Genomic DNA, 23,053 nt, shown 5'->3' with positions numbered 1-23,053 from the left:
AGATCTTGTTGGAAGTCCTATAAGCCCACAAAGTATTTATCAACTTCTCATGCCATTTCTTTGGACTCTCGGCCACCATCCTTTTAATAATATTCACCAAGATCTTATTGCTGGCTTCTGCTTGGCCGTTTGACTGGGGGTAGTAAGGACTAGATTGAACCATCTTTATCTTGAACTTACTGGGAAACTCCTCCACTTTTTTTTGAAATAAAAGATGGCCCACATTCAATGATAATTGTCTCGGGCACCCTAAATCTGTGTAAGATCTTGGTTTCAATGAATTTCTTGACTGCAGTTGAAGTGATAGTCTTCACAGCTGAAGCCTCTACCCACTTGGTGAAGTAATCCATTGCCACGATTGTGAACATGTGTCTTTTGCTAAAGGCTGGGTGAATTTGCCCGATAAAGCCCATTGCCCATTCTTTGAAGGGCCAAGGCTTGACCACGGGATTTAAGGGTATTGAGGGCACATGTTAGAGAGGTCCATACCTTTGGCATTCTTCACACCTTTGGGCATAAGCATTGCAATCTTTCTCCATCTTGGGCCAGAAATAACCATATCTCCTAAGCAGCTACCTCATCTTAGTTTCTGCCTGATGTGCTCCACAAATCCCTTCATGGACTTCAGCCATTATCCTCATTGATTCTTCCTGGCCTAAGCATTTCAACATTAGTCCGTCTAGAGTATTTCTTAGCAGATTTTCCTTCCACACAACGTACTTAGTTGCTTGTTGTCTATTCCTCTTACTTGTGGGGAAGGATGAATCATATAAATACTAAAGAAGTGGTGTCCTCCAATCTTTCACCTTTATCTGATTAGTCATCACATCTAAGTTGAATCCCCTTTCAAAGATAGAAGGGAGATTTCTTTTATGAACCTCTATGTTCCCTTCAAACTTTCTTTCTTGGATCTGTGCTCCAAAAGGCAATTGTGCCATCTCATTGGCAATTGCATTTGCTCCCTTAGGGATGTAGTTGACCAGTATTTCAATGCCTCAATAACTCAATAACTGAGTGGCCGCTAAGTAATAACCGATCATGGCGATATGTCTGCACTTGTATTCTTCATTTAGTTGATTGATCACCAACTCTGAATCACCAAAAACTTCAACTTCAGTTGCCCCCAACTCTATCAAGATCTCCAGGCCAATTATCAGTGCCTCGTACTATGCCTGATTGTTGGTAGTTTCCTGATAGTCTAGGAGGAATGAATAATAATGGTGAGCACCTTTGGGATCAATGATAACAATCCGCCTCCTGAAGCACTATGAGTGCAAGAACCATCAAAATACAGTTTCCATAGAGTGATCCAAAGCATGGATACCCTTTTTATCTCTTACTGGATCTATTCTTCCTTGCTTGAGAAGGCTTTGTTTGGCGGGATCCACCTGACCACTTCCAGAGTTCTTGAAACATTGATAATCTCCTCCCGGGACTCTTAGTGTTTAGTCAAGAAGTCTACAATTGCTTGTCCCTTGATTGCTCCCAGTTTGCATTGGTTTCGACAACATGTACTTGATCACATCTGTCTTGGCAATGATATGGATGTGGCAAGGTAACATATAGTGCCTTAGCTTGCATGCAGTGAAGTATAGAGTCGGGCATAACCTTTCCACTGGAGTATATCTTGTTTCTACCTCAGTAAGGATTCTACTGAGGTAGTAGATTGCTTAGTCTTTCCCATCTTCATTGTTTTGAGCTAGCAAGCTTCTTATCGATTTTTCAGAGGCAGAAATATAAAGCTTTAAAGGCTTCCCTTTTTGAGGTGGCATAAGCATAGATAGAGAGGCCAAGTAAGTCTTTATTCTGTCAAAGGCTTCTTGATGTGGTGACCTCACTCAAATTCTTCTTTGTCTTTTAATCCGAGCAAAGGAGTTAGCGGTTGAATCTTGCCCACCAAGTTAGTGATGAATCTTTTCAATAAGTTGAATTTCCCTAGCAGCCTTTGCAGTTGAACTTTGTTGGTGGAATGAGGTGTTCCCATTATTGCTCGAGCCTTGTTTTTTTCAACCTCTACCCCTCTTTGGTGAACAAGGAATTCTAAAAAGTTGCCCGACCTTACCCCAAAAGCACATTTCTTGGGATTCATTTTCAACTTATGGGTCTTCATTCTTGTTAAGGCTTGTCTGAGGTCCACCAGGTGCTGTTCTTCAGTTTTACATTTTACCACGATATCATCAATATATACTTCCATGTTATGGCTGATTAAGTCATGAAAAATGGCGTTCATTTCTCTTTGATAAGTTGCACCGGTATTTTTGAGCCCAAATGGCATTACCAAATATTCATATGCTCCAACATGACATGGGCATCTAAATGCTGTTTTATGTATATATTTCTTAGCCATTTTTATTTGATTGTAACCGGCATTCCCATCCATAAAAGATAAGACTTTGTGTTGGCAACTGCATCTATGGATAAATCAGCCATGGGCATAGGGTATTTATCTTTAGACGTGGCTCCATTAATGTTTCTATAGTCAGCACAACATTTAACTGCATTAGTTATAGCTTTTAATACAGGTACAATGTTGGCCAACCACTCGACATACTTGGTAGGCCTAATACATCCAGCCTTTACCAGCCTTTCGATCTCTTCTTTGACCTTTTCTTCTATCTATTTTGACATCCTCCGTGGTGCTTTCTTGACAGGTTTAAACCCCTCCTTAATAGGCATTCTGTGTTTTACTAAGGTTCATCTAAACCTGGCATCTCGGTGTAGTGTAAAGCAAAACAGTCTTTAAATTCATGTAGAAGGCTAACAATCTTTGCTCGACCCTCGGTTTCCAACAAACCACTGATTTGTATAGGTCTCGGATCCTCCTAAGTTACCAAATCAATGGTCTCCAAGGGGTCTTGTACTTCTGGGGCCAGTTTGTTCAGTTCTGCACACAAGAATTCAACTTACTTTGGATTTTCGGGCAAGTCTTTTGGCCCGTCCAAGTCATATATACATTCAACCATTTGTATGGCTGGTTCTAATTCTTACCCAAAAAATTCTTCTTTACTCATCTGGCTACTAGAAGTTTCTCTGTTCCAATCATTTTCTTCCTTGGCTGAGTTTACTTTTTCTTGCTTTATTTCTTTCCTATCCACTAACGGTCTTTTTATTAAAGACCTGATTGCAACCACTTGGTCCTTCCTTTTCTGTTCTGACATTATTGGTGTTGGGGAGTTGGGATGATATAGGGCTGATCCTATTCTTCCCTTGTAAGAGATGGCCCTTGTTCCAGGAGCTTTTAGGCCATCACCTTCGTCGGGCAATCGTTCTTATCAGCTCTTGAGCATTAAAGAATCCCAATACTGGGATTGTAGAAATTGGCTTCTGCAATGTTGGCTGTAGGGGGAATGACCATGATTCGGTCTCCACTATCTCCCAAGATCTAGGTTACTTCCCCTTCTTCATGGTAGATAGCCACTTGTTGGTGTAAGATAGATGGCACAGAGAGACTCTGATGAATCCAATTAATTTCTAGTAAAGCTCTGTAAGTGGAAATATTATCCACAACGAAGAAATGGAAACTGTTAAGTTCCTGGGGATGAAATCTTCCTCACTTCTACATACTCTCTTCATTTGCTTGTAAGGCAACACGTTGACTGCAGCTCCACCATTAATCAAGACCTTCTGGAAGGGCACTCTTTCCAAATGAGCAATTACGTATATGGGTTTGAGATGGTTGGCCATAGCCAAATTCGAGTGGTTAAAGATCATCCTATCTGTGTATATCATCTTAGGCTCCCTACTTGTGGGCTCGGCCAAACTTGTTCTACCTGACTCTTCTTTTCCCGCTCCTTTAACACTAACATTTGCCATTATAGGTTATGTTGTTAAGTAGTCACCCTCCATTGTGGCAGGTTGATCATGCTCAACACAAAACATGGCAGATAAAACATATGTCATGTTTACGTGGAAGTTGCTAGGTCCAGATAAGTCATTCTTCTTGCCCGCAAGGTGGTTTATGAATTCGTTTAACTAGCCTTCTGCTTTTACGGGTAGCATCAGCTCGGGCACTTTTTCTTCCCGGGTTAAAGATCATCCTATCTGTGTATATCATCTTAGGCTCCCTACTTGTGGGCTCAGCCAAACTTGTTCTACCCGACTCTTCTTTTCCCGCTCCTTTAACACTAACATTTGCCATTATAGGTTATGTTGCTAAGTAGTCACCCTCCATTGTGGCAGGTTGATCATGCTCAGCACAAAACATGGCAGATAAAACATATGTCATGTTTACGTGGAAGTTGTTAGGTCCAGATAAGTCATTCTTCTTGCCCGCAAGGTGGTTTATGAATTCGTTTAACTAGGCTTCTGCTTTTACGAGTAGCATCAGCTTGGGCACTTTTTCTTCCCGGGTTATGTCAAAGTTTGGCATTTGTTCTGGAACCTCGCAGAGAGTGTCAACTAACAATGGTGCGGGTAACCCCTTATTAGGTGAGATAGTTCCAAAGCATATTGGTTTTGGGCTCCATCTTGGGTTTGGCATCATCACTATGTCCTCTTGAGCTCCCCTCAAGATTATGTATTTTCCAGGATGGGGATTCTGCGGCATATGGTCTTCTTCCCCTTTGGTCTTGCTATTAGCCTTCTCCACCTCATTCTTGGTTCTCCAATGGAGTTGATTTCTTTCCCCATTAGGTATCTTCTCAAACTTTACATTCTCAGAAGTTTCTAAGGTAGTGGGGACTTTCAATGAATTCATGTAGGCTTTATGTTGCCTCTGGACCCTCTTAATCATGGAGGCTCTCATTTCTTTAACAGGCCTTCCATCATTTTCGACCACATACCATTTCCGCCCGAGTTGGGCAGGATTCTTCTTTGTGACTGGATTCACGATCTTCCCCTTTACTCTAATATCTCCACCAATATAGCTTGGTTGGGGAGGCCTTTCATCCACCCAACTTGGCACCTTGGCTTCTTTGTCCTCCACCTCTTTAGAAGCTTTGTAATTCCTAAACACTTCTGACAAGCTCTTTGGTTGAGAGTTTCCTCCCAACCATTGGAAAACATTCCTAGAGGTTTCCTTCTCAGCTGCCCGCATGATGTTTCTATGAGCTTCTTGCTTTTCTTTGTCTCTTCTTTTGATCAGCTCCTAATCAATAATGGCTCATATCGCCAGGACCTCGAGCTCGCATTCATATTGGCATCAGCCACACAAAACTACTCATTTGATTATGGCTGCATTGGGCTTATCGGGCAACTTGATAGCCTATTCACTATCTCTGACAGCAAGTGGGTGAGCCTTGTTCAAGTAGTTCTGAAGCGATCCGGAGTCACAGTTGTTAAGAATGAAGCTAGTGAGTGCCTACATGTGTGTAAAATAGTTGGAGAGTCTGTACAGACTATCAGAAAATAAATAGCACCACACGCAAGGATCACTTTCCAGTCCCATTCATTAATCAAATGTTAGAAAGGTTAGCTGGTCATTCTCATTATTGCTTTCTTGATGGTTATTCTGGATATAATCAGATTGCAGTTGCTTCGGAAGATCAAGAAAATACGACTTTCACATCTCCATTTGGCACATTTGCATATTGGAGGATGCCGTTTGGACTTTGCAATGCCCCCGCCACATTTCAAAGGTGTATGGTAAGTATCTTTTCTGATATGATTGAGAAAATAATTGAAGTGTTCATTGATGATTTTTCAGTTTATGGTGATTCTTTTGATACATGTCTACATAATCTGTCCTTAGTTTTAAAACGTTGCCAAGAAACTAATCTAGTCTTAAATTGGGAAAAATGTTATTTCATGGTTTCACATGGATTAGTTCTAGGGCATATCATATATGAAAATGGAATTGAAGTTGATAGTTCTTTACCCCTCCCTCCTACTGTCAGTGAGATTCGTTCTTTTCTTAGACATGTAGGTTTCTACCATAGGTTTATGAAGGACTTCTCAATGATTTCTAGACCCTTGTGCCGTTTGCTTCAAAAGGATGTAACATTTGATATGAGTGACGAGTGTGTGGTAGCATTCAACAAGCTTAAGGAGTTGTTATCCACGGCTCCTGTGATCATGCCACTAGATTGGAGTTTACCTTTTGAGTTGATGTGCGATGCTTCAGACTATGCCGTCGGTGCAGTTCTAGGGTTACGTGTTAACAAAGTGCCACATGTCATCTATTATGCATCTCAAACACTCAATGATGCACAGTTGAATTATTCAACAACGGAGAAGGAGCTTCTAGCTGTTGTATTTTCTTAAGAAAAATTTAGATCTTATCTGATTGGAACTAAAGTTATTGTGTTTTCTGACCATGCAGCTTTAAAGTACCTACTCACAAAAAAGATGCAAAACCGCGACTCATTCAATGGATACTTCTGCTTCAAGAATTTGACTTGGAGATCAAGGATAAGAAAGGGAGTGAAAATGTTGTAGCAGATCATCTTAGCAGACTTGTGCATTCAAACACAGAGGAAAATCTCATCCCTTTACATGAGAGTTTTCCGGATGAGCAATTGTTTTCATTAAAGGTTACTGACCCTTGGTATGTAGATATTATCAATTACAAGGTCACCAAAAAGATTCTGGATGATTTTACACGTGCTCAGAAAGATAAGCTTGTCAAAACCGCCAAATACTATGAGTGGGATGATCCTTATTTGTGGAAATATTGCCCTGATCAATTGATTAGAAGGTCTGTCCCCGCATCTGAGTTTAAATTTATTCTAACTTTTTGTCATTCTTATGCATGTGGCAACCATTTTGGAGCAAAGAGGACAGCTCTTAAGGTGTTAGAGAGTGGTTTTTATTGGCCTAGTTTGTTTAAGGATGCATACGAGTTTTGTGTAACATGTGATCGTTGTCAATGAACAAGTAACTTGGGCCCAAGAAATTAAATGCCACAAACCCCTATTTTGATTGTTGAGATCTTTGATGTGTGGGGCATTGATTTCATGGGACCTTTTCCATCTTCAAATGGTTTTCTTTACATTTTGTTGGCTATGGATTATGTTTCTAAATGGGTGGAAGCGAAATCCACCAAAACTAATGATTCAAAAGGTGTTTCAGATTTTATTAAGACTAACATCTTTGCAAGATTTGGAACACCTAGAGCAATCATTAGCGATGGAGGGAGTCACTTTTGCAATCGAACATTTGAAGCGTTGCTTTGGAAGTACAATGTCATACATAAGGTGTCTACACCTTATCATCCGCAAACTAGTGGTCAAGCAGAAGTATCAAACTGTAAGGTGAAGCAAATTTTGGAGAAAACTATGAGTCCTAGTAGGAAGGATTGGAGCATGCGCTTGAACGATGCATTGTGGGCTTATAGAACTGCCTTTAAGATTCCTATTTGAATTTCCCCATTTTGGTTAGTTTATAGGAAACCACGCCGTCTTCTAGTAGAGTTAGAACACAAAGCTTATTGGGCGATCAAAGCCTACAACATGGACATGAGTGTTGCCGAACAGCAGAGGAACCTTCAATTGAATGAATTTGACGAAATCCGGAATGATGCATGCGAATCTAGTCGAATATACAATGAGAAATCAAAGGCATTTCATGACAAGATGATCTTAAGGAAGAGCATTGCCATTGGACAAAAAAATTCTTCTATTTAATTCTTGCCTTCGGTTATTTGCAGGTAAGCTTCGTTCTCGATGGGTTGGTCCATTTGTTATAACTAATATTTTTCCTCATGGTGTAGTGGAAATCCAAAGTGCGAAGACCGGAAACATGTTCAAAGTGAATGGGTATTGACTCAAGCCATATTACGAGTCTTTTACAGAGCATGAAGTGGAGGTTGTACCCCTCCATGAGCCAGCTCCCTATGGATGATTACTCTTGGTACCGTCCGACTACAGACGTAAATGAGCAAGCGCTTATTGGGAGGCAACCCAATATTTCTATTCATTGTCATTTTATGTCATTTTCAATTTTTCGTTTTCTTTTTCTGAGTTTTCTTGCATGCTAAACTGAATTATTTCTTTTCCTCGTAGGAACATTTGGTTATGTCCACCCTTGAAGTTGATTGCAGAATTGAAGTTTGGGGGTCATCGTTTGATTTTACTACAAATTGGGGAAGTTTTCAATCCAAATGCTTTATTTTGTTTCTTACTATTTTATTTTTAATTTTTTTTATCCATTATTTTGGTTTTTTTGACATTGGGGGCAATGTCCAGTTTAAGTTTGGGGGTAAGGATTGAAAAAATGACCATATAGAAAATTTTCGTCCCTTTGACTAAGAACTGGTTTCATTTGTTTCCTTGTTGTTGCTTTTTATTTTCTTAATTAGTTTTGTTTACCCTAAAAAAAAACCCCAAAAAAAAGAGAAAATTCTGAAAATTTGAAAACCCAAAAAAATAGTCTTATTTTCTTTATTGTTTTGAATTAGATTTTTGTTTGTTTCCCGACCCAATGATATAATTGGATTGAATTTGAACCACGGTGATCAAGAACTTAGTAAGCATGTATTGTGTGAAATTCCTTATTCTCTTGTTAGCTTTGTACTTGTTTAATCATCTTTGAAAAACCAAATGCTCATAGCCTTGTTGATGTGAAACTAAAGCATGACTTAAAGCTTCATGTGTGAATATAGTGGCCATATACAGCCTATGTGAGTTTTTGAGCCTATTGAAAGTGTGCATTTTTCATACACTCCTATTGTTTCGTGTGTGATGAACTTATATGAAGTACATTTCTAGAACTTGCGTAATGATCTTTCGAAATGTTTGTCATTGATTGCATGAACTTGAAAAGGATAGAGGCATTAGGTTTACCACCATGGCCCAAATAAGCATGTTTCCTAAAGAAAAATGATATCATTAGATTGCCAATTTGAGCCGTATATGTTGAGCCTTTTATTTCTTATCACCAGATATGTCTATCCTTATACCTTAAACATTTTTCCTTACCCTTTCCAAGCTAGCTAGTGAGCAATGTGAGATTGTCTTATGAGAAATGTTTGTGAAGTACTTTGAAGGAGTTTGGCAAAAGAATAAGTGTGGGGGTATTTCATGATTGTATTTAGTTATGTGCGAAAATTGGTTCAAAAAAAAAAAAAAATTGTATACAAAGCAAATAAACAGTCTTTTAAGTTTCAGTTTAGGGGTGTGGTTGGAGGTATTAGTAGAGTGGCTGGAGAGCTTGAGCTCTTATAAATCACAATAAAAGAATTGCTTGCAATGTAGCTTGGAACTTGTGTTTACCTATCCTTTCATTTCTATAACCCTCTCCCTAAGCCTCATTATATCCAATAAAAGTCCTCTTGATTTTAGTTTTGCAATTATGATTGTGGAGATGAGATCTTTATGCAAGCTTATGGTAGATCTTTCACATTTGATTCTTTGAGCGAAACATGTTAAACTAAAGATATGTGTGATTGAGTGTATGTCCCGTGAGAAGGTCACTAGTTTGCATGTGGTGTTTTAAAACAAAACTTGAAATTGCATTAGCATGGCTATTACACACACTACACTTCAAGGATGATTAAAAGGTCGCTGCTAACATTTGAATAAGGAAGATGAGCTTGGATTAGCTTGTTTGGTGCTAGCTAAGGTTCTTGATGATTTGTTTTCTTGAATGAAATTCTATGAGGGTCACATAGGGGGAAGCTAATATTTTTCATGTTTTCTTTGTTTTGCTCGAGGACTAGCAAAAGCTAAGTGTGGGGGTATTTGATAAGCTCATATTTATATATATTTTACATCAAATTCACTTGTTTTTTCTTAGTTAGTTCCTTATATTTTTGAGTTATTTACTTTGTTTTTGTGTTTTGTAGGATTTGTCAAGCAAAGAAAAGAAAAATAGCACAAGTGGGATTTTAAGTAACAAATTCGTCAAAACTTCCTGTGCAAGTCAGCTGACTTTGGAAGCATGTTACGAACTTCTCAGAATGAATAAGAGAATAAGCTTTATATGCTTGGAAAGTTACGGATGTCTATTTTCTGGATCATTTCACGAATTGTTCATATCATGTTTCTAGAAGAAGTTATGGTTATTTTAACACTAAAAGGTTCCCAAGGGACTGAACAGTTTGTAACTGACAAGAAAGCATTGAAAGCAGTAAATCCAATAAATCTAGCAGCCAAAACTGATGCAGCCAAGAACAAGCCAGCTGACACCTATTCAAATATCAGAGGAAATGGAAAATTAAGTGGGAGTAATGGGCATAAAGGCTACCCAAGGAGTTACAATTGTTTTACCATTTCCTCTCACTTGTTATCATCACTAAATGGCTATTAGTGGGTGAGTTGAGGAGAAGAAAATGATACAGCAAGAATTGGTTTAAAAGTAGTGTTGAGGAAGGAAAGGAAGGAGGAAATCTTGGCATTCTCTTCTTTCGGTTTTATCTTCTCAAACTCATGTATTTCTTTTGGTTTTATTTGAGAATAATGTATAACTAAAGTTTTAGTAGTTAGGGGCTATTTTGAAGCCCCTAATATGATTGCAAGTTTGTTATGACATTTCGTTTGAATTACTTTTATGAATGGATGAAAATTGATTCACTACTTGTCTCATTAATGAATTATTTATGTGTTTTCTACAAATGCATACTTAGTAAGCATATCTAGGATTCTAATGCTATGAATATGTGTGTGCCTGCCCTTGTCGAATGAGGACTTCCATATGTTCTAGAGTAGTACTTGTTAATTGCGAGTAACATGTGAACCAATTTCTAAGATAAGTAAGACAACGCTAGTACTTACGATGTCTTGTGATGACTCAAACTTTTTTCGTTCTTAATGATTTCTACTTGTTAAATCTATGAACACGTCATTCTAGATTGCATGTTAGGGACTAAGTTAAGTTGAAAACGTCATTCTTTTAACATACTACATAAGAAAGAGTAATAGGTTGAGTTCTAACATTGAGCCAACTTGAGCATCTTCATCCAGAAATAGAAGGAATTTGAATGAAACATAACATGTTTGCATGATTATTTGGTGGTGGATAACACTTCCCCTAACTCGTTTTCTTAATTTATGAACTACTTAAAATCTGTTTCTGTTCTGTTTTTGTTCTGTTTGTGTGAGTGTAGCTCTATGTGTCTAGTATGTTCATATCAAAATTTCGTAGACTTTAGATAAGTATAAGTCAGTCTCCTAATTATTTTTCAGTGGTTGGTCAGTAGGGACAACAACCCAGTTTTTGTGACATTTTAAGTAGTTAGATAAAACAATCTTCTGGAGGAAAGATCCTTATTTTCATATGCTACAATTGACAAATCTTAGTGTTAATAAGGAAAATCAATAGGACATTTGTGTGCTATTTTGTGGTGTGCTTTTAATCCTATCAATGTAAATACTCCATTCAAATTTAATTACACATAAAATTTTAAAATTGTGATTAGTAATCTTAATTGGTTTCTCTTTTATTTTTTTGTAGGCTTCATGTCGCAAAAGAATGACGAGTACCTCGTCAACCTCTCCCAGCAGCAACCAAACATGCCAATGGAGCAGCTGAGACTTGATTTACATGTGTCTCTACAAATGTTGATGGACGAGGTTGGGCGACGAAAAGGCTAAGAGATCTACGACCTATGAGCAGATCGAGTTTGGGACCTCGAGGATCTTCTTCATCTGGCTCTCAACATGGAAACAGGACTTCTTCCAGACTGCAGTATTTGGAGATGGAGTTACATGCCATGTGAAAGGGAAAAGAAGTTGTACTAGCGCGAAGAAGCTAAAGAAAAAGTTGTGCGCCAGTAGGAGGATAAGTTTCGGTTGTACATGCAAGTCATGGCGTAGGCAATGGCAGCCTCTAGCATTCGCCTCGCCTATCCTCCTAGCGAGCTTATGTCGCCATCCCAGCAGCCACCCTAGAATAATTAGTCAGTTTAGGATATTCTACATACATTTGCACGAATATATTTAAAACTAATTAATTAATTTAAATTATATATAATATAATTAAATTAAGAATAAAAAAAATAAAAATAAAAAGTTTGCCCGACGAATACTTTCGTTGAGCATGTATTTTGTATTTTTTTTAAAAAACTTTTTTCTCTTTAAACTCCTTGCTTGACGACTTTTTCGTTTGGGTGAAATATTTTTGTATTCTTTTATTTTCAGAATATATAATTTTGCTTGACGAAATAGTGTAAAATTTGTCAAGCAAAATTGTATGATTGTCGTTGTTTAGGATGTTATTTTAGCTCAGCAATGGGTTTTGGCGACAAAATACTATTGTCAGGAAATTAGATTCATCGGTTCAAGTTCGTCAACGTACTTAGCTCAACGAAATAGTCATATGTGATTTTGTCGAGCAAACCTAATTTGCCCAACGAAGTTTTAACATTTGTCAGGCAAACATTTGAGCGATGACTTTTATCCGACTAAAATTTCCCGATGAATTTCCGTTGAGTAAAACATTAGGTGACGAAACCTTATTTGGCCTGACGAAATCCTTTTGTCTAGAAATAGTGTTTTATTATTATTATTATTATTATTATTATTATTATTATTATTATTTTGGCATTGAAGTGTGATATCTAATTTTACTAAAACTTGTGGCACGTTTGTGCTTTGAGGAAGTATCCCTCCCCTAGTGTTTAGGAGCTTGGCTTCTTCCAAAGAAATATTTTTGGAATATATACTTGCATTCGCTTATGTTGAATTGAGATTTTCTTGGTCTTCTTTTACCCTCGGTTTTTTGGGGATTAACTTATTCTCCTATTTGCAAATAACGTGTCTTTACTGTAAAATTTTTTTATCATTGGCATTGTTTAATGACTTAATCTTCATTTCAAGACCATACTTGCCGAAAATCATTTGAAACAGAAATTGTCTAGCCATCCAAATCTATCAAATAATAGGCAATTCATCATTAATATGTTACTTAATACTTACACCGTTGAGTAGTTAATATGTTTGAATGACTAAATTATCTCCGACTCGAATGTTTTTGTAAAGATGATCTTCAAATAAAGATTAAGAAATTGTACAGTTTCGATTATAACATTTTTAGTGTTAAAATATGTTATTTGTTAGTGAGCGAATGAACTCACCCAAAGACAATGCAAGTATAATTCATATTTTTGTAAAGTAATGATTTTGATTTGTTTAAATAGAACGGTCGAATTTGATATCGCCTAAACACTCGTGCTCTCAGGAACAAATCCTACCTGAGTACAGGCAGCCATGGGTGTTCCTCCACCTCGCGGCCTCATACTATTCTACGCCACTCTACTCGACGCCTGCAGTTCGTCGAAGAACCTCCAAACCCTCACGCAGCTCCACGCTAAAACTATCAAACTCGGCATTTCCGGCCACGACTTCATCCGAACCAAGCTTCTCAGCTCCTACGCCGCCGCTGCCCAACTGAAGCAAGCCAACCTGCTTTTCTCCTTCTGTACTCGCCGACCCACCTTCCTCTTCAACACCCTCATCAGAGCCCACTCTTCGCAAGGCCTCTTCTCTCAGTCTCTGTCCATTTTTCTCCGTATGCTTGCCGCCAATAAACCCTGGGACCGCCATACCTTGCCTGCGGTTCTCAAATCTTGTGCCGGGTTATCGGTGTTGAGGCTTGGAAAACAAATGCATGGAGCTGTTTTGGTTAATGGGTTTGGCTTCGATTTGGCGAACTCAAATGCGTTGATTAGTATGTATGCGAAGTGTGGTGATTTGGTGGGTGCCCGTAAAGTGTTTGACGGAATGCTGATGAGGAATGAGATTTCTTGGTCGGCAATTATGGCGGGGTATGGGATGTATGGAGTATTTGGCGAGGTGTTTGAGCTGTTTGATAGGATGGTGGAGGCAGGAGAGAGGCCGGATGGAGTGACTTTCACTACGATTTTGACAGCGTGTAGTCATGGAGGGCTGACAGAGAAGGGGAGGGAGTATTTTGAAATGATGGAGCGGAGGTTCGGGGTGATGCCCGGGCTGGAGCATTATACCTGTTTGGTGGATTTGTTGGGTAGGGTGGGACGGGTAGAGGAAGCGGAGGAGTTGGTTTTGGGGATGGCAGTGGAGCCAGATGAGGCATTATGGGGCGCATTGTTGGGTGCTTGTAGGATTCATGGGAAGGTAGAGATGGCTGAGAGAGTGGAAGCGATGCTTTATGGAAAGCAACTTGGTGTAGCATCTCTGCGAGGCATTTAACAGCGAATTACTTGCAAAAAGTCCATTATTTCCTTGCTCATGTGCTAAACCCCCATTTTTGGGGGAAATATTCCCTTCTCGCTTGCAAAGCCAAATATTTAACAGCGAACTACAGTATCAATCAAACTCATTCGATTCTGTCACAAAGTTTTCCGGAACATACCCACATAATTTCAGCTCAAAGGAGAGAAGCTCTAGGGTTGAACATATACACTCTGTGTCAACATGGGACTTATCACCAGGCACGAATTCATGAATGTTACAGTCAATCTCAACTGAACTAAATCCCAGTGTCTTATGCACTCTGAGGTCTTCAATCTTCTTTCGAACCTTGTTTGCACCATCCCACCGTCCAACAGCTGCATATATATTGGATACGAGCACATAGTTGGAATCAAAGCTGGGATCAACCTCAGAGATGTACTTCATCAATCTTTCAGCTAAACTGATGTTCCCAATGGTTCTACAAGCAGCCAACCAAGAACCCAACACCACTTCATTTGGCTTCATCGGCATGTTTTCTATTACACTCAAGGCATCTTCTAACCTCCCTGCATGGCTATAGAGATCGACTATGCACATAATGCTCGATTCTGGGTGTTATTCTGTGAACTCTCTTCATGTTATCAAAGTAATGGAGCCCCTCATCAACTAAACCAGCATGGCTGCACGCGGTGAGTGCTCCAGTGAAGCTGACCCCGTCTGGCTTGAAGCTTTCCTTCTGCATCAGGTTGAAGAAGTCGAGAGCTTCCTCTGCATGCCCATTGACAGCAAAGCCCACAATCATTGAGTTCCAAGATACCAATGTCCTTTTGGGCATGCTCTCGAATACTTGATGAGCAAAACTAATACAACCACATCTAGAATACATATCAACCAACGAGTTAGTTATCCTAACGTTGTCTTTAAAGTCTTGCTTCATAACAAAACGATTTATCCACAAGCCTAGACCAAGCGTTCCCAAATCTGCACACGCCGCGATTACAGCAATTCTAGTCACATAATCTGGTTCCATTCCTGCGAGCTGCATATCTCGAAACCACTCCAACGCTTGCTCGAACTGACCTTTCTAGACAAACCCGCCAATCAGCACAGTCCAGGAAAAAGCATCTCTCTTAGGCATTTTATCAAACAGGTCAACCGCGTCCCAAACCTTCCCATTTTTCATGTATCCATCAATCGTAGTATTCCAAGACATTGAATTCTTCACATCCAGCCCATCAAAAACCAACCTAGCAGAATCCACACCGCCACACTTGGCATACATATCAATCACCGCCGTGCCGACCATCACATTATTTATATCCAATCCGAGTTTCCGGGCATAAGCATTAAGTGAAGGCCCAAAAAATACACCCCTTGGCCGGAAAATGAGCACAGCCGGAGAGGAGCGTAACGAATGTGACGTGGTTTGGTTCAATGCCAGCTTGTCTCATCTGGATGAAGTGTGCAACGGCTTCAACTAATTGACCATTTCGGCATCGGTGAGAGATGGAGGAGGTCCATGAAACAGTGGGTTCTATGGCGGTTTTGGTCCTTTCGAGAGCGACGGAGTGCTTCCGGTAGTGGTTTGGATTAGGGGAGGTGGGCTGGGAAGGGTTCAGAAGTGGGAGAAGTGGTGGTGGTTGCTTGGGAAGTTGAGGGAGTTGGCTTGGGGTTGCTGTGTACCCAGGGAGGCTCATTGTTTAAAAGGAAAACTAACGAAAAGTGGGGCTCATATTCATATATGTTTTTATGAAACAAGAACAACGTCAGGTTACCGGTGGGGTGGGTAACATTCTTCAGTTCAAATCGTTCGGAACTGCTTTTCTAAAAAAAGGCTATACTCATAAGCACTTTCACTGAAAGCATTTCTACTGGAAGTACATTATAATTTTCTCGTTTAAAAGTGCTTTTAAGATGGGTGAAAACACTTCTGGTTAAAATATTTTTAGAATCAATTCTTGGTAAATATGCAAGTAAACCTTGAAAAAGCATTTGAAGTTCTTTTTATAAGAAACACCAATTAAGTGCTCTAAAAGCACTTATAATCATTTTAAAAGTCATTTCAAAAGAGAAATTAAAGAATTGATCGAGTCTTAACATATCAAGTTCATAGAAGGTTCACACATGGGAGCTTAAGTTAAGGGATCACTCAGAAGGCTTATTTGAAAAACACCCTTGTAACGTATCAGCTTGTATTTCAAAGATTTGTGCCGTCTATTTTGTAAATCTTCCCTCATATAGATAATTATTGGAAAAAGTTATTCAAATCGGAACCATTAGATACCCCTTAGTACTATGGTCTAGTGATATTTCTCTTCACTTGTAAGTGATAGGTCTTAGTTCGATTCTCGCCAAAGATAAATTTGAATCACATTATTGCTAGCCTATTGTGAGGCTAAGCCCACCTTTTTTCTTTTAGTGTAAATAATATTGTTTGTTAAAAAAAAAACCACTTAATTAGATGGTTTGTCATTTATTGTGTTCCTGAAATACCATATTAATGATAAAAACTCGTAACTATTATATTCTTTTGCCACGTTTAAATGTCTTAATTGTTTTGAATTTATCTAGTCTTTTATTATGATAATATTTGAGTGATAAAATAAAAAATAAATATTTCGGATCATTAAATTTCAATATGAAACTAACCCCAAACATGATAGAACACATCAAATAAACTTGCAAATGGTTGGGCCTGGGTCTATGCATTTGGATAATGGATTGGCTTTGAGTTTAAAATAATTTCTCGCGACATGAACAAGATAAAACACGACATTATTCTTCAAACTCCAGAACTGAATACTTACATAATTACAATCAACAGGTCTGTTTGTTGATGTTTTTTTACTGCTTCAATCACTAATTGCAAACTAACATGTAAAGTAAAAATACATACATAATTCATGAAATACCAAACAAGCAAAAAAATGAATCGCACATCCTCCATCTACGTTGATGACATCTACCAGACAATTCTCAGAACTCAAGAAAAAAGTCCTGAAAACATCAATACAAGCGCCGGAGCACTTGAATGGACATTAACGAAAAGGAAGTGCTTAATATCATATCCTATATAGAGATTTATTTAAGTATACTGCTGCAAGAGCCGATAGTTTCTGCGGACTTACAAATTATATCTTTACTCATCGCCCATCTGCGGAAGTGAAGGACTCTGCAAATCCATTAGGCCTTGTAGGAATACTGCCCTTGCTGTCCTCGAGACTATTATAGCTGACTCCTTGGCTTTCTGATTCCTTCCAAACCTTTAACATCTGAGGTAGAGGTTGCTTGTAATCAATCCCTGAGAGGCAATCAGATTCGTCCTCAATAGGTTTCCACTTTTCAACAAGTAGGGACAACACATTCACTGCATGCCCCATTTCAGGCCGATGGCTTGGTTCCCTCGCTGTGCAATGACCAGCCAGTCCCGCTATCATTGAGATGCTCTCAAAAGTTTCTTCATTTACTTCAAGAGTTGGATCAATTGCAGCCACAAGCTTCTCCTTGCTTGACTTTATTCGCCAAAACCACTCGGCCAAGTACCTGCTTTCCTCTGGCCGGTTCTCATCAAGCGCTGTTAATCCAGTTAAAAGTTCCATTAACACCACTCCAAAGCTGAACACATCTGCTTTTGTTGTAATTTTCCCCATCACTGAAATCAAATATCGTGATTTAGAAAGACAAATTATGTGGATCAGTTGTAAAAGTACATACCAATTTGAAAACTAAAATATTCAATCATGTGCAGGATATCACTTAGATTCTCACCATTCAGAAGCGATTTATCTCTCTTCGAGGTGAAAAAATAAAAGGAATTTATGTGAAATTACAGCAGTCGAGACGTGTTATAAGTACAAGACAACAACAATTTATAATTGTAACCTGTAAGTATATATCTTAAATTTCTGTTTACGATAGTATATGACACTTGACCTGAGTACTAAACATGAAAATGTAAACGAAAAGATGTCAATTTAAAAGCCACATTATTTACATATTGTTCATCTATTCTTTTGCATGCTCAGCTGTTGAACTTATCTATTAATTCAATTCCAGAACCAAATTTGACAACGGATTCAAAAGAAAATCTTACCAGCATATTCAGGTGCAAGGTATCCAAATGTCCCTGCAAGTTTAGTTGCAACAGACTTCTCCCCATCCGGAGCAAGTTTCACCAACCCAAAATCTGAAACTTTTGCATGAAAGTTATCATCCAAAAGAATATTAGAAGATTTGAGATCTCGGTGTATGAATGTCTGGCGGGCTAAATTATGTAGGTACTCCATCGCTCTTGCAACATCCAACACAATACTGAGTCTCCTTGTCCAAGATAAAGGCTTCAGATTGAAGCTCTTCCAATGAAAAAGATGCCTGCTAAGAGCACCTTGAGACATATACTCGTAGACAAGAAGCCTTTCATTTCCTTCAACGGAGTAACCCAAAAGAGAAACCAAATGTCGATGACGAACCTTGGAAAGAACAGCAATTTCTGACTGAAATTCATCCAATGCTTTGCTACTGATTACCCCACCCTCCATTCTCTTAACTGCTATTTTTGTCCCATCTACTAGTTCACCCTTGTAAACAGTTCCAAATCCGCCACGGCCTAGCTCATTTTCGGGTGCAAAATCTTTGGTCACCTTTCTAAGAACTTGAACAGATATGACAAGGTTCCCATCCTCAATCATATGAGAGTTCTCCGTTCCACTGTTGAAGTTACTAGCAGTAATCCCAGTTTTAGTTGACAAGCTTCCAGTGGTATTACTAGAAACTGCAATCTTATACGTATTTTCTGGATCAGATGGGTCTCTAGGGTGAAGCACAATGGAAGTAGGAACCTCCGAGATTTTTTTCCTATTCTTACAGCAGTAAATAAATAGACAAATCATCAGAAGAGCCGCAACAGAAACAACTGCGATTCCAGCCACAATAATAACTGTTTTTGATTTCTTAGAATTTTGGGGCTGAACATCCACTTGGACAGAACCAGATGGATTAGGACTCGAGTGTGTAATTGGTGAGGGTGGACTATGGGATAATGGTGTTTTTCCACCACTGGATAATGGGGTATCTGATGGACTGTCTGATGGAGGTTGTGAACTATTGAGTGGAGGTGGGCTTCTAGATAAAGGAGGAGGGGCAACAGTTTGATTAGCAACTAAAAGAGGATTTCCGTCGATGATGACCTTCAGACTGTCATGGAATTTTGGTAAAGGAGGCTCGATATTGTTTCCGCTTATATCCAATAATCTCAAGGATTTCAACTCAGTAAAGTTAGTAGGAACTTTACCACTTATGTTGTTTCCTGGAAGCCTTACATCAATCAAAGAATTTAACTTTGCAAGTGAAGGATTCAAAGTACCAATTAGCTTGCGTCTAGGCAAATTGATGACGGAAACCTTGGTCTGAGGATTGCAACTCAACCCCAACCAAGGCCCCTCACACGGATTATTACCCGACCACTCAGATGCAAGACTTAATGGATAATTCAAATCACCAAGAAAATCCAAAAGTGCAATAACTTCTGGGGCACATTGCAGCCCAGGATCAGTCTGACAAAATGGATTAGAGTTATAAGAAACATTACCGGACTTAAACTTCGGTATTGCACCCATTAGCTGGTTATTTCCCAGGTCCAATTTGTCAAGCTTCATGTCCGCCAGTGACTGCGGAATCAGACCAACAAGTTGGTTGCCATTGAGGTTGAGTTCCTTGAGAGAAGAAAGATCTCCAATGTTGGCTGGAATTGTTCCGGTGAATTGGTTTCCATGCAGCCAAACCTGTGTCAACGACGACATTGATGCAATTACATCAATAGGACCGGTCAATCCACCATCTTGATTGTTCAACCACAATGTCTGCACCAAAGACTCTCCAAAACTCGCCGGAATCACACCAGTTAATCTATTAAAGGAAAGTTGCAGGACTGAGAGAGACGGCAATGCCCCTAAAAACTCCGGCAACGATCCTGCCAAATTACATTCAATCAAGGACAAATTTTGCAATTGAACAGATTTTGCCAACTCACTAGGCAAAGACCATCCAGTAGACGCATTCAACGGAATGTGATCCAATGCCATAACCCTAAGACTGCTAAGGCCATCAAAGAAATCGAAAGGGATTGTATCGAAATCATTATTATCCAAGTAAGCGAATTCAAGCTCTGATAAGCCACTAAAGGTAGGCAATTTCCCATTGAAGTTGTTCCTTTGGAGGCCAAGGTTGCTGAGCTTAGAGAGCTGGTTGAAGTTCTGAGGCAAAGGACCTTTGAGTCCCATTTTCTGAACCTGAATCTGTGAGACTCTGTCCCCATTGCAGTACACATGAGGCCATAAAGGAGGGCCACAAGGGTCACTTCCATTGTCTGGCCATTCCAAAAGCTCTGAATTCTCCAACCCTTTTCTGAAATCATTCAGAATTTTCAAGTCGCCTGGGAAAGTGGTTCCATAAGCCACCATGGAAACACAAAAAATTACAAACACGCATATCCTCCTCCTTCTCCAGATTTTCTCCATAACCAATCAGTCAGTACAGCAGCAAAAACCCAAAAACCCAACTGGATTTTTTTTTTACAGAATTCACCAAAACAGAGTACGAAAAACAAAACCCAGATTCTGCAATGCTGAGAAAATATGACCTGGGGAAGAAAATGGAAGGTTTTTTTTTTTTTTTTTTGGGAAATTGGAAAAAACCAAGATGAGAATTCAAAGTTGAGAAACAGAAAAAGGTTATTATCTCATACTTTTTCAGGGTTTCTTTTTTTACCTTAAACTTCACACCACGAGCTCCATGACAGCCTCTAGCTTTTTCTCCCTTTTTCTTTTACCCTTTTTTCTCGGCTGACTTCCATAGTTGAATTGGAGAAGATAAAGTGAAAGCAGTGAACTGACAGTTTTGCCGGATATGAGGTCGGCTAGCGAGGCTGAGAGAACAAATCATCATCCAAATGTCGGCAGTCAGCAGCGCCAAAGGTAGAAGGATTATCTCTCTAATTCGAATTATAATTTTACTTATTTACATAATGAGAAATAAAGATATTAAAAGATATAATAATAAGTAGGGCCCCAAAAAATAACATGAGCCTAGATTTACATTGGATTGTGAAACGAATGGACAATACAGAAACACACAGCAGAGCATTTGGAATGTTATTTATTTGCTAGTAAATTATCGTCGGATAAGACTTCACTGTTGGGGAAATAACATTTCAATTTTTTGGGAATAATAGAGGATGGAGAAATAACATATTAGATGTTATTTTAGAAATAATAGTGAGTCGGGAAATAACATTTTTATTTTTTAAAAACTTTTTATATTGGATGAGATTATAATATGAGTAAAGAAATAAAACACTAAGTCGGTCTAGCAGCTCATTTAATTATATTGAAAAAGAGAAAATTCATATTGATCCCTGGATTTTGGTTTAATTGAAAATTTGATTGCATACTTAAAAATTTGTTAATATTTGTTTCTAAACTTGCCATAATGTGGACGAATTATTATTTTAAGTAGTAATGGTGGAATTTCCATAAAAAATAACGGGCTTATAGGAGGAAAATAAGGGATGAAAATTTTAACATGGAAAATTTTCATTAGTAATCTTGAGCAGAAATATTCTGTTGTTTAAAAATACAAACAAGATATAACTTTCAAAAAATTCGAAACATCTAACAGAGCTACCCAAAATGCTCGACATTATTTTAGTGACCAATACTCAACGAATTTTTATTTCAAAAAACAAAGTTTCCAGTGGGTAAAATTGAGAAACCAAATTCTTGCAAGAAGTGATGAGAGTGGGAAGGCAAAAGCAAAATAAGTGAGACTACGAGGAGTCCCATGGATTAATGCTCTCCGCTGATTAGGGATTTTGTACGAACTCTTTGTCCTTCTTGGTAGGCTGTGGGATTAAAATCATATCTTCTCGGACTAGGAATCACCATGGTGTTTCATATTCCCACCAATATTTCTTTTGCAATATTCTAGAACAACTATTATTAGAATTTTAAAAATCTTATTGTGCACTCTTCACTAGTAAATTTTTTTTTTTTCCTTTCTAAGTAGAATGTTTGGAGTGATAATAACAATTTCTATTTTCGAAAAGCAGAGAGTTGTTACACGTTGAAAATTTTGGAAACTTTGCATGGAAAGAAGTTACATGATATTAGAATCTGGTTCGCCCACGTATCAAGCTCTACGACCTATGTGCTCCATGTTACTCAATACGCTTTCTTGTGTTTTCTTCATTTACTTACAAGGTTTCCTATTTTTTTAAAAGAACGACATATTTCATTTATGAAAAATCCAAATACTTAATTATTCCCCCTCTTGGGAACTTAGTCAGATTCATACAAATAACGAAAATGATACAAAGTAATTATTCTTCAATAGTACGTAATAGTGAGTAATTCAAAAAATGAATGAATGAGATAGAAGATCTAAAAGTTGTGGAAATCAAATCTAACAGCTAAGTTATCTGTAGCATTGAGTGCTATGTAGCATTGAAGCCACAACTGATACTAAAAGAAGAATAGTTGCAAATGTTGCTCTGGCTCCTTCAATCTTTTTTCCTATAAATAGTAAAGACATATAACACGAAAGGATTGAAGTTTGAGCTAGGCCACACAATGACTCAATTATATTCATTTGATATCAAACTCATTCACAAAAGTTGAGCCAAAGCCCTTCTAATTACAAGTGAAGAAAAATACTACTAAACTTCGGTGCTAATCGACGTATCTATGTTTTTTTTTTTTTTTTGAATAAATGATATTATTTACACTAAGGGGGTGGGGGTGTAGGCTAACCCTCACAATGGGTTGACAATAATGTGGTTCAAATTCTCCTTTGGCGAGAATCGAACCTAAGACCTCTTACTTAGAAGTGAAGAAGAATACCATTAGACCATAGTATTAAGTGGCAAGTAACCGATATGTTACATAATCAAAATGAACACAATGAATTGTTTCTTTTCACTTTTTTCTTTTACTACTGTGAAAAGTAGAAACAAACTAGAATTTAGAACCTTT

The 23,053-nt window shown here is 38.4% G+C and overlaps 2 protein-coding genes and 1 pseudogene across 4 annotated transcripts; 1 reads left to right on the top strand and 2 right to left on the bottom strand.

The window, feature by feature from the left end:
- Positions 1-12,954: 12,954 nt before the first annotated feature.
- Positions 12,955-15,724, bottom strand: LOC137714389 (pentatricopeptide repeat-containing protein At1g05750, chloroplastic pseudogene; annotated as a pseudogene). The gene has a single exon (XR_015960795.1). The product of XR_015960795.1 is annotated as a pentatricopeptide repeat-containing protein At1g05750, chloroplastic pseudogene (transcript).
- On the top strand, positions 13,083-15,751 carry LOC137716360 (putative pentatricopeptide repeat-containing protein At3g11460, mitochondrial). The gene has a single exon (XM_068455801.2). The coding sequence runs from the start codon at positions 13,083-13,085 to the stop codon at positions 14,040-14,042; it is 960 nt and encodes a 319-aa protein (XP_068311902.2). The 3' UTR covers positions 14,043-15,751.
- Positions 15,752-16,781: 1,030 nt separating this feature from the next.
- On the bottom strand, positions 16,782-21,145 carry LOC137715224 (receptor protein kinase TMK1). 2 transcript variants are annotated; one of them, XM_068454471.2, is made up of 3 exons: positions 20,793-21,145; positions 18,121-20,664; positions 16,782-17,679 (listed from the first exon to the last, which is right to left on the bottom strand). In XM_068454471.2, exons 2-3 carry the CDS (start codon positions 20,540-20,542, stop codon positions 17,171-17,173), a joined length of 2,931 nt encoding a protein of 976 aa, XP_068310572.2. In that variant the 5' UTR covers positions 20,543-20,664; positions 20,793-21,145; the 3' UTR covers positions 16,782-17,170. The 2 variants fall into 2 exon arrangements, with proteins under 2 accessions (XP_068310572.2, XP_068310571.2); XM_068454470.2 differs by having other exon boundaries at positions 18,121-21,043.
- Between the last annotated feature and the right edge of the window lie 1,908 nt (positions 21,146-23,053).

The sequence above is a fragment of the Pyrus communis genome, chromosome 3 (assembly GCF_041283825.1).
Source record: "Pyrus communis isolate YQ-2024b chromosome 3, ASM4128382v1, whole genome shotgun sequence".
In the NCBI taxonomy this organism is placed as follows: domain Eukaryota; kingdom Viridiplantae; phylum Streptophyta; class Magnoliopsida; order Rosales; family Rosaceae; genus Pyrus; species Pyrus communis.
Note: the sequence above shows the minus strand (reverse complement) of the source record. Positions and strands in the feature narration are given on the sequence as shown.